Here is a 12,216-nt window from a genome sequence, read left to right on the forward strand (position 1 = left end):
GTCACAGACGTGATTGGTCCGCTGCTGTTACCACTGGTCCGTCTGTTTACAGGCAGGACTGGTTGATTTAAAGTGACCTGTGGTGAGAAATTATGTTTACATAGTAGTTTTGTTTACTACATGGAGAACTGTCCAGGGTCTACCCTGCCCTCACGCGATGACTGCTGGGATTTGATTCAGTTCCATGACCCTGAAAAGGACAGACGGGGGAAGGTGAATGAGTGAAGTTCAGTTAAAGCTCAGGTGGTTAAATAAAAAAAGAGAGACAGAGACGACATTTATTCTTTCAAATGTGTGGTTTTTATTTGATAATACTGAATATTTTTTGTCCTCTGCCTGGACTTACACAAAGCATCAAACACATGCACAGTCCTCTATTCACACAAGGTCGCCTTTTCTCATTTCTCTCCCCCAAAAAGAACCAATCTCTCCCTCCCTCGCTCTCACTCTCACGTTATCCCAGCGCAAGAGGACCTTCTCCAGCCAACACTACAGCTAAAGACATGGTAGACAAAGACAGCAAAAAACACACCAAAAACAAGGACAGGTATTATAATAATAACACTGAAAAAATACAAAGTAAGGGAAAATGCAAAGAGTTTACTTTTAAATTATGCCTCTAATACTCCATCATATATATATTTTATTGTTAATGTAGCTCGAGGTGTATAAAACAGCACTGTAAACCTTGAGTGAGTAACTTGCTTTTCTAGAACAGCGACAGAGCTTTCGTTTATAACTGGAAAAAGCGGGAAAGACCAGTGGAAGCTAACAGTAAGCGTGTGAAGACGTCTTCACACACAGACGTCTGCAGGAATATATGGGCAAATCTTTAAGCTGCTGTTTGCATTGACGACCAACAGAGAATACAAAGACGCTGTCATAACATCCCACTAAGCTTCCTGTGTCTCTTTTGAAAACACGTTAAACTGCACAAAAATCCCTTTTTTTCCCCCCAAACTCTCACTCACCACTCAGTTCTTTTTCTTGTTTTTACTGCAAGTACCATATGACCAGGTTAGCAAGAATAAGCTCATCAGCAAATGCACTCAAAAAGGGTGAAATCACACCCAGGGTCTGTCTGTCCGGGCCAACGCTAACGCTAACTGTTACAACAGGCTCCTGTCTTTACTGGAACTTATCCTCAAAAAGTGCAAATCTAGTTCTAATGCAGTAAATAATAATCGTCAAGTAACAACAAAAGTATATGCATAGGTACTGTACAGCTACGTGATGGTGGCAAGAGAGAGAGAAATGACGGGAAGAAAAGAAGAGGTAAGGAGGAAGAGTTCTTTTTCTGATTAGACTGGGCAGTGAAGGAGTTTTGGATCGGTTTTTTGTTCAGGTCTTTTTGTTTCTTAGTTCTGTACCTCACAGGCAGCTTTACATTTAACACGCTCATCTCCACACAGCATAGACTGGTCCAGTGAGGCCTGCAAAAAAACAGGCTGTTGTCAAAAATCACTAGGAGGAATCAATCTAATGGGAAACATCAGCCATGCACAGTGAGCTGTGTTGTTGGTACCGAAAATAAATGATGAAATCCTGCTTCACGGGCCAAACAGTTCCCAAGAAAGAAGATGATGAGAGGAGCAGTAAATCAAAGAGTTGAAGAGACAAGGGAGACAATCATTTCAAAAAAAGGCAACTTGGAATTTGGCTTTGGAATAAAATGGAGAATGAGGTAATAAAAGTAGAAACGTAACGTGTAACGAATAATCGTCCGTGGTTAGGGGATGGCTTTTTGGAGTCAGAGAGCAGAGTTGTGTAAGAGCTTTGCCCGGCAGGAAGTGCTCTGTCTCAACAAGAATTTTAAATCCTCCTGACGCCAGCCTCAGGAGGAAGTTACATCATCACTCGACCAGTCTATGTCTTATGATGCTACGTTATTTGTTCTTACAGAGACGCTGAGTCTGAGAACAACCTCTGAACCTCAAGACAACAGAGTCAGAGAGAGGCCAAAGATTGTTCTCAGAGCAGCACGTCACTTCAGTCACATTTACTTTAATATTCAAAAACACGTTTGCCTGATGGTCTTATGTTTCATTTCAATGGAATGGTTTACATTTATTTTTGTCAAGCTGTGCCATAAGCACTCAGGCGCTGCAGCGGGACTAAGGGTCCTCCATGTCCAAGAACTCCTTCTTGGGTGGTGCAACGCCACGGTACCAGGAGCAGGAGCCGTCCGCCCTTTTCACACAGGCGTAGTGGTTGGCCTGGCGTCCGTGCACCTGCTTCTCGATCATCAGGTCCGTCCAAAGGCACTCCTCTGGAGCAGAGATCTCACAGGGCAGAGAGGGACAGCGCACGATCTGCAGAAACACACACAAAACCAACAAATCAGTCAGTGGATTTAACTCCAGATTATTTCTCTATTATAACTTTGCAATATTTTCAGTGATGTTTGGAGCCAGGAATGAGATTAGCATTAGCAGTTATTGTAATAAAACACAAACATCCTGTTGTGATTACATCAAAACACCTTAGCTGAGATGAAGAACATTATGTAAAATGTCTAATTTATATAAATATATTGTGGTATAGTGCGCCAAAAACAAATACATTACGTAAAATGTCTAATTTATATAAATATAAGTGGAATATCAAACAACACAATGGGAATAGCCGAAATGAGTCCTTGTTACACACCTTTAAAAACCCTGCTACCTGTAAAGGTCGTCCAAGGACTCGAGCACAGATGGAACAATGTAACATTTACTTGAAAATTAGTCAGAATTAGTTCACAAAGAGTGAACTCAAATTGTGGTATAGTGCGCCAAAAACAAATTTGGCGCAAATTATTCACAAAGAGTGACGAGGCTAGCAGAAAAATCCAAAATAAACACATAAAAAAATCCTCAAAGTTAGAACATTGACCCATGAAGTGAACCTGGAACATTGTCTGGACAAAAACGCCCTGGTATGAAGACGAAAGAAGGTTGTTTGTTGTCCTGCCTGTTGTTCTGGCTCGTGTCTCGTCTGGTTTTTTTCTTCTGTTATGTCTGGATTTGAGGAGGGAAATAACTGCAGCCTCTTTGATTTGACACTGGGAGACAAACCACGGCCGTGGACCGCCCTTCTACTGTCTTACCTTACAGTCACAGCCCATCTGGTAGCGCTGGCTCAGGCTCTTCTTCTGGGTGGCACTCAAGGAGTCCCAGGGCATGATGTAATCACAGAGGGTCACATGCATGCTACCGTCGGCTTCCGCCTTGCCTGCAAAGACACAACACCGCAATGACAGCGACACAGTGAATAGACTGGACGCTCCGATATTTTGATTTTTGATTATGATCAAGCGCTAATGAGAATGGTTGACATGCAGCCCTGAACCACTACAGAGCTTCTCTAATGATCTCCTCAAGGTTCCACAGTGGGCTTGAGTTTTTACTGACCTTGGTTTCAAATTTTGTTTATCTATATATATATATATATAATATTGATGTGAGCGTTCCAGTGGGACAAGGTTCACCAAGAATCAGATTCACCGGCACAGCTCGTACTATCAGTGACATCTCAGAGCCACAGGCATCAACACAAACCATCTGGCACGTACTTTTCCACACGCTGGAGGCGCATCAGTCATAACAACATATTTCACGTGGAGTTCTCAGTTCCGCCGAAGCCGTGTCCTCGTCTCTACGGCACAATCTGTCGGCGGTGCAACTCTGGACTTGTTGAGGTTTTTTTACAGTTGGTCCTCGCACACGGCACAGGACTGACTCACAGCAGACTGTAGCTGAGCCAACTGTAAGGGTGAATCATTGTAAAACCGATGCCTAAGTCAGCAGAACGTTAACTTTCTTTCCCCCCGCTACAGTCCCACTTCTCAAGAGAAAGAGAGGGAGAAAGAAAAACAAAGTCAGGGAGAGGAAAGGAAATGCTGCCTTCAGCAGTTCCTCGTCCGTACAACTCTATGTAATTAGGGCTGAGAGTTTGTGGGTGAATCTCTGTCTGCGATGGGGAAACCAGAGTACTCATGACATCATGATCCTCTGTGTCTCACTGTAAATTCACGACAGCTACACTTAGTGCGCGTACTCCAGAGAAGGTAGATACAGTCATACTTCTTTACTCAACTTCACTGTCTTCACTCACAGTGCTGTGAAAACCAGAGGAACCCTGAGACACAACTCTTCATGTTTCTGACAGTAAGCCCCGCCCCCTTTACAACAGGTCTCAATATTAAAGATTTGCGGATTTCACTCAGATTCAACAGTAAAAGTGCATGACAACATGGAGCACAGTCAGCAGAGATCCAGCCATGGGTGAACTGCCTCCTGTGTATTGCATTTCCCCATCACATCACGTAGTTTCCTTTTACCTTGAGCAGCAGAAGAAGCCGTCCAGTAGATTTCCACCTTCAGACGAGGTCACTCCCAGTCTCCACAGTTTAGTCAGCAAAGTGTCATTACCCATAATAACATAAACAGTAACATCCTGGAGTCTTTATCTAACCTCATATTTGTCTGCATGTTAGTTTACAGCCGTGGGCCAAAATCTGATTATCTGTCTGTGTGGCTTCTCATCAGTCTGCAGGTCTGTCTGCAGGTCAGTCTGCAGGTCAGTCTGCAGGTCAGTCTGCAGGTCAGTCTGCAGGTCAGTCTGCTGGGGTTTTATCAGCACAATCATCTGTATTTCCTTTCTAATCAATGAACATATGCATATTATACTGTTCAACCACTTTAAAAGGACAAACCTGAGATCAGATACTCCTTCTTGCCAGTGGCATCCAGGGTAACTCCACAGACAGCTGACACAGGAGCAGTGAAGATAGTTTCGATGTCCTGGTTTGGACCCTTGAACATCTGGAATAGAACCATTCAGGGTTGAGCTGTGAAGTCGTCCAGGTCTGAGGATAAGCCCACGACACAGTAGTCCACTCACCTTGATCTGTTTGACCTCGTACTGGATCCTCTTGATGGGGTTTCCGTAGATGTCATTCCCAGAATCCACCTCTCTCTCACCCACTACCTTTGCTCGAATCACTGTCAGAGAAATGGAAGGACACGGTGTCACATCTGCTCTGCAGATTTCATTAAAAGACACTTGTTTTTCTGTCCAGCCATCCAATCGAAACAAAAAATACTGTTATAAATAAAAAGACTAAATAACAAATGCTGGCCACACATAAGTCAAAATGTGTAACTCAAATAAAAAAGTGGACTTTCTCACAAGGCTTTGCTTTAGATTTGCAACCAGCAAGGGAAAAGCTACATTCTCCTCTAAAAATGAAACCAGGATTTTTGTCTTTTGTTTTGTCTTTTATACTAATTTTCTATTCCACACACAATACTCGCAGAATACTCCATTAGTTCAAATAAAATACCAAAGAACTTTGTGCTGATGACAGATGAAAATAATAAGTGACTGACAGAGAAACAACTCACAGACTAATCTTATGAAACACACAGAATCGGTGTCAAGGCCACTGGCCTATTGTGATGTTGTAAAATCCCCAAAAATAAAATGTCAACAGCACTGACACCAAATTCACTCTCCGCTCCTTCACAACGTTGGCTTCAACAAAAGTTTCAGAATACAGCCCACAACTGACGGTAGTGACAGTTCAGAGAGGGAACAGAAGATGAAGTTTCCTCCTGTGTGTGTGTGTGTGTGTGTGTGTGTGTGTGTGTGTGTAAACAGCCTGAGTGACTACATCAAGTTTCAGCTATGCTTATGTCATTTATTCAGAATGGAAAATATGAGCAAGAGAAAGCTGAAAAAAAACATAAAATAAGCCAGAACAGAGGACACACTCTCTCTCCCACACACACTCACTCACGCACACACACACACACACACAGGGTCTGCTGCTGTTGCTCTTACACCCCTGGGCTCAGTTTATGGCTTGGAGCAGACACAAATATGGAGGTCCATGGCTTAGAGGGTTATTATCGTCTGTTCTTACCTTTAACATTCTTTCCCTTAAGTTTCTACGACTGCTGTGACTGCTACACCGTGGAGTTTTATTTAAACTAATCATTTAATAAAACTTAAGTGACACATTTATACTAATAATGAAGAAAAAAACCCAGCTAAGATTTTTATTACTATGTTTCTAAATTTGTGGCGTGAACGGGTGTTCTCCCTCTGACTGAGTGGAGACCCAGATCTACACCACCTCTTCACAAACCCTAACCTCCTCAATTACTGAATCAAGTTTACAGACACACAAGTAACCAAGCAGAAAATAAATAAAGAACATATTTACAACCAACAGGAAACAAAATGGACTTGAAATAAAATAAGAAAAATACTAACAAAAGACTAACAAAATTCCAGATCCTGAACCTGTTAATGTGAGAAAACGTTCAAACAAAACCTGGAGCCATCAAGAGTCAAACAGGTTTACACCAGAACAGATTCATGCATGACCTTGATTAAAAAAAACAACCCATAGATAATGTATGGTGTCAACATATTTGATTAAAACCAAAGCAGCATCAAAACAACCAAGCTTTTTCTGTAAAGAAACAGCTGATATAATGCTGACAGATACTGTTCCACAGCAGCAGCAGCAGCAGCAGCAGCAGCAGCAGAAGTGTGGATGCAGCAGCTTTAACTTCAGGCCTGCTGAGATAACACCATCCAGCTGCTTCTGTTCTCCAACACCAACATCAGGTACTTTTTAAAGTCCCTTCAAAACAAACTGATTAACTTTCATGTCCACACCTCAGAGAATACCTCAAGTGAATATGTCCAGGTTTGGTTTGGGTTCTAATGTCAGAGATGTGATGAAGGAATGTGTGGACCCTGAGACACAGTAAAGTCAAAAGTATTTCATTAAAGTCAGAGAAGGACAGTGTTCCCAGTGATCCCCACTGATGAAGGGTTTATAAAGTAATCCATCTCTGCTTCACACAGACCCATGTTGGTTCTTTACAAGAAAACCTCTGCCTTTTAGGTTCCACTCTGATGCTAAAGCAAATATGCAGCAGTAGCAGCAGCAGCCAGGGTACACACACAAACACACACTTGTACACACATGCAGCAGTATACCTGGCTGGCACTGTCTCCAGCATTCCTTTCAGTTTTTCCACTCTCATTTCCTGGCGTCATTCTGAGCCGCAAACTAATGAGGGAAGAATCAGCAGCAGGATACGACGCTGAGGAGAAACGATCCTTATTCCCCGCACCGTGATCTCCTGACCATCATACCGTCATACGTTCTGGGGCGACTTCATCCAAAGTTGTTGATAACGCATGGATAACTTCCTGGTTACCTTTTTAGTAACCTCGTCCAGTTGGTTTCCCTATGGGCTGTATTGCAGCTATCGCTGTGGCTAACTCTTCGGTTTTTCTTTTTTTGCTAAATTTAGCGTTAGCTAGATAACACACAATATGAACAAGTTCTGCGACCAGTATTAATAAGTAGTAGTCAATGAAGAAGTGAACCATAGATAAGTAAAGGATGTAGTTGTTGTTTTCTTACCCATGATCTAAGCTAACTTTATCAAATACTTCTGTAGTAGTTCTTAGGAAGGTTTGGGCTGACTTCAGCCAGATGGTTTTTCTCTAGGACCGGGTCTATTCTCTGAAGCTCTATATTCTAGCTTACGATCGTTGTTTCAAAGCTTAGTGATAGCTACATTTATGCATTTCTGATTTCAATGAAAACTAAAACACCTCCATTATAATCCCAAGGAAAAATGAAGATGTTTCAAGGGCATTTTGCCCCGACCCTCAGCTAATCTGTGGTTCTGGTGGTCACTGTTGACTTCTCTGCAGTAAGGCCTGAGTGAATGATCCGGAGCAGTCTAAACAGCCTGTTGTGGAGGCAGCAGTCTGCCCACAACATGATACCAAAATAGCACAGCTACTGTCAGCCAGCACAAGGCCGCAGAGTCATCCCGAAGTCGACTCATCACCAGCAGACAATCAGAAACCTGGAACCTGATAAACCACCACTAAGTGACCCACATTACTCCTGCAGGCCTGATGACTTCTACATACGGATCAGCTGCACTACGCAATGTTTTCCATGAAAACCCCATATGAACACACACACATGCACACACCACATCCTACATACCTCCCACCCCCACTAAGGGCCATCCACTGCATCACTATCCGTTTCTTTTCCCTTTTTCCCCCTGGTCTAATGACCGTCCAAATCCCCGACCTTCCTGCTGTGGTTTTGTCAGCAGCAGACACATGTGGGCCTTCCACTGAACCTGTCATTTGAGCACAGGCGAATCTCCTTCAAACACGACTCAGGACTTCAAGATGAAGACCTTAACAACATGGCCGCAGATCAGGTTGAGTTTTACCAATACATACAATACATTTTGGATGAAGATTTTGAAGTTTTGACCACAAACAGACCTTCGGGTTAGAGTTAGCTGGGCTAGTTTCTGAGCTAACATTTAGTTGCCTTTTGACTAATAGTTTAATTCGCTACCATTTAACTACGGCTTATACTAAGTCTTAAGCATCACATGACCTGTGTTGTCCTGCCTCTGGCTTGTAACACGTCTGAAATTCAACAAGTATAAAAGTAAAAAGGAACATCCAAAACACTGATGTGCATAACCTCCGTAAAATACAAACTGAGACCATTCTTAAAACGAGACACAGAGCCAGATTCAATCGGTTGCTGTTTTTGATGCTGACGACAGCCAATTGAAAAATGAAGTGTGAATGTAGACTTGAAATATTTCTGCTTGACCTGATTTGATATATATATATATATATATAGTGAAAAAATGTGAACGTCAGCTACAGGATGGAAAAAAAACAGTCATCCATCCAGTAGCTTTGAAAGCACGGCGTCTGTGAAAACAGCATGCAGCTGTTTCTATTCTTAAACACTGATATCAGAGTGAAGTGTGTATAAAAAGGTAGAGTATTAATCATCAGGCTGCTTTCAAACACACTGAAAAACAGTCTGATTTATTACCAACTGCTGAATTAAAGGTTTGGGGTGGAGGATATAAACCATATAGATCTGTTTAACTGTGTATTTTATTTCCATCTATACGGGTACATTGAGTCATGTGTTGTTGCGTGTTGTTGTGTTTTCCTGCCGGCGGCACGGTGACGCTGGACCTTCTCACCGCTCGGCCTCAGGACAGACTGACTGGGCAGGGCTGCGGGGAAGTTCCCCTATGTGGGCAACGGATTTATATGAGAAGGGGATGTTTGTCCTACATGTGCATGTGTGGGTATGTGTGTTGAGGTGGGTGCATGACACTCACTGGTTATGGCCCGTGGTTTGACCTAGAGCATCAAATAGGACGAAAAACACCAGCTTACACACACACACTGTCAGTATGTGTGGACAAAGAGTGGGCTCCTATTTCACCAAACCAAACAGCTGACCACTTGAACTGCTCACAGGATCACTTTGTTGTTGCCCACACGTACATTCTGGGCAACCAGACAAGCGACTCTATTCTGACTCCTCGCTCCTTCAAGCCTCCAAGCACTGTTTGATGTCTGCGCCTCCTCTCCACAGCCCTGCCCTCACCTCTCCCTCCTCTGTGGCTGAGCTGGGGGGTTTTCACATCCAACCCAGGCCACAGCTCTTAGATCCTGAGGTACGCCCTGAAATTATCACCGGACAATACCATCAGGCACTGATCCCTTTAATTGGTCTTTGCGGCCTTTGATGTGCATCCTCCTCCCCCTTCCTCCCCCCTCCGCAGGAGCTGCTGACAAAAGCCTTATTGACTCACGCGGCCTTTAAAAACAACACGGACAGAGAAGGAAGCCAAGAAACACCTCCGCTGTGAGACATCCTGTCTCTGAGAGCTGCCACCTCGACCGCGAGTTGAGTCACACCTGAAAACAAAGTGGTCGATTCTGCAATGTGACATGACACAGAGGAACACTGACCGCTGATATGGACAAACACACTCTGGCCATGAAGACGAAGGAGCAGAGGCAGAGTGGTCAGGTCTCTCTCTTTCTCAGGGATACCAGGCATTCTTTGACTTTGACCGTTACTTTTATTGGTTTTCCCCCTGAAACACGCCCTGAACTGACAGCCAGATGTCACTATGTGTGTGTGTGTGTGTGTGTGTGAGTGTGCACCAGGCCTGACAGTGGGCTGTGCACATTTGTCTATGTGGACTATGAATATGTGTATGTGTGTGTGTCCCTGTGTTGCACCGGAGCAAAGTTGGGGAAAATCCCAGCAGCATTCCTGTAATTCCTCCCAGCACCACCCCTCACAGGGACAAACCAGGAAGGAATGGAAATTAATTAAAAAAAAAAGAAAAAATAAATAAATAAATAAAAAGTGAGGGAGAAGGAAAGAGTTCAGTGTAACATATTCTGCGGTTGAGATTCAACTCCCCCTCCTCTCCTAAAAAAACTTCTCTCCATCCCTTGTCCTCCCCTCGGCTCTTTCCCCCCTTGTCTCTCCTTCCTGTCTTGTGCCACGTTGCCCTGCAAAAGCCAGGAGACGCTGCAGCTTGGTCCTGGAGCTGCAGAGGGTGAAGCCTGGTAAACACACAGACACACTCTACCAACGAGCTGAGGAACTGTGAATGAATGCACTTTTCCACCCATGACTCAGTCATTTGGACCAATCTAACACAAAGAATTGTCACAAATTCCCAAACCTAAAAATGACGATTTCAGTATCAATCCATTGGTGTTTTCAGTGCAGTGTCACTAAGTTCTGCAGCCTCCATGTCATTCATGACCACAGGGGAGAAGTGTATTTTAATAACACACTGAGCTAACACACAGAAACAGGGAAAGAAGGGAATGTATATCCATTATTATTGACCTATTCATTTTCTATTGAGACTGTTTTGTCAAAGACGTTTTAAAAACGGATTATTTCGCGTACCACTAGAGGGAGTCCAAGTACCAGCAGCTCTACATTAACCACAGTTTGAGAACCAGTGTGCTCTGGTACAGTTTCATTATTGTAGATTCTAACGGCTCACACAGAGAAATATGTTGAGACATTATCCTATTTAATGTTACAGTCTGTATTTCTTCAATTTCTGTCTGTGAATAAACCTATTATAATCGAATCGATCACCAAACGGTGGCAAAAGATTGAACACCAACACCTTAGTTCTGAGATTATAAACCGTCAAAGGATCATGTGACTGCTGCTGCAGTTTATTCAAATGTACGCTCACTTTGTCAACACAACAGAACGGAAGCAGTACTGATTCATCAGCCAAAGCCGTGGGCCTTTGGAGCAACAGTCTCCAGCGACAGGCTCTCCACTGGTTCCAAAACCACAACCATCATCATCATCATCATTCATCAGATTATGTGGTGCAGCGGCAACATGGGCCAGACAAACAACAACAACAACAACATCATCATCATCATCATCATCAGCTGTAACCGCAACAGTCATCATCCGAGCTCCACTCACCTATATCGGCGTTGCAGAACGCCTGTTGCGGATGTACCGGGGCGCAGCTGCAAGCCTCGGCCACCTCCTCCGCCCTCCACAGCAGCAGCAGTGCCAGCGTGCACAGGATGCCGCTCACGGAAAACGGCATTTTGGTCAACAGCACTGGCCCGATCGTGGATTTCTTCAGCTCCTGCGTGCTCGTGTGTTTGCTGCGTAGGTCCTCTACGTAGCAGTCTGGGTCCAACAGCAGCAGCAGCAGCGGCGGCGGCAGCAGCAACAGCGTCTCCTTTGACTAGTTAATTCTTTGTTTCTGCACAGCGTCTAATGCAGCAGGCTGTAGGTGTGTGCAGCTCCGGGGCGGAGGTGAGGTCAGGAGGACGAGCTCTGCGGGTTTCGGACGAATTCTTGTCAGTGTCAGCTGAAGTCTGTCTTTCCAGGAGTGTTTTCCTCCCTGAGGTCGAGGCGGTTTTATAAAGCAGCTCGTAACGGCTCCTCCTCCTCCTTCCCACTGTACCAGCAGAGGGCGCCGTTTCTCTGGTCTGCAGCCCGAAAATGCAGAGGAACCAACCAGCGAACTAACATTTTCTTTGCCAAATAACGAACAAGAACTGTTCCAAAGCCGTTAACAACAGTTGGGTTCATGTTCTTCACTGATCAAGTCTGGAACTCACGGTCAGAGCAGTAACCCGAGAAGCACTGGACAAAAACAAATGTTCTTTTTCAACACAAATGTACTGAAAAAATGAACAACTTCATTTCCTACTAAATCAGTGTCACATTTCAAATACTGTTTGGACAAACCCGACCCTTTTTTTTTGGTTTCTGTCATCTTTGGATACATTGATTGTATGTTTTTGCTCGGAGGTTAAAACCCCGACTTTTCT

The 12,216-nt window shown here is 43.9% G+C and overlaps 1 protein-coding gene across 1 annotated transcript; it reads right to left on the reverse strand.

Moving 5' to 3' along the window:
* Positions 1-277: 277 nt before the first annotated feature.
* On the reverse strand, positions 278-11,480 carry timp2a (TIMP metallopeptidase inhibitor 2a). Its single transcript, XM_008314292.3, has 5 exons — positions 11,351-11,480; positions 4,888-4,988; positions 4,700-4,808; positions 3,092-3,216; positions 278-2,312 (listed from the first exon to the last, which is right to left on the reverse strand). The coding sequence occupies exons 1-5, from the start codon at positions 11,478-11,480 to the stop codon at positions 2,115-2,117; spliced, it is 663 nt and encodes a 220-aa protein (XP_008312514.1). The 3' UTR covers positions 278-2,114.
* Positions 11,481-12,216: the final 736 nt, after the last annotated feature.

This window comes from Cynoglossus semilaevis, chromosome 8, assembly GCF_000523025.1.
Source record: "Cynoglossus semilaevis isolate Cse_v1.0 chromosome 8, Cse_v1.0, whole genome shotgun sequence".
Classification (NCBI taxonomy): Eukaryota; Metazoa; Chordata; class Actinopteri; order Pleuronectiformes; family Cynoglossidae; genus Cynoglossus; species Cynoglossus semilaevis.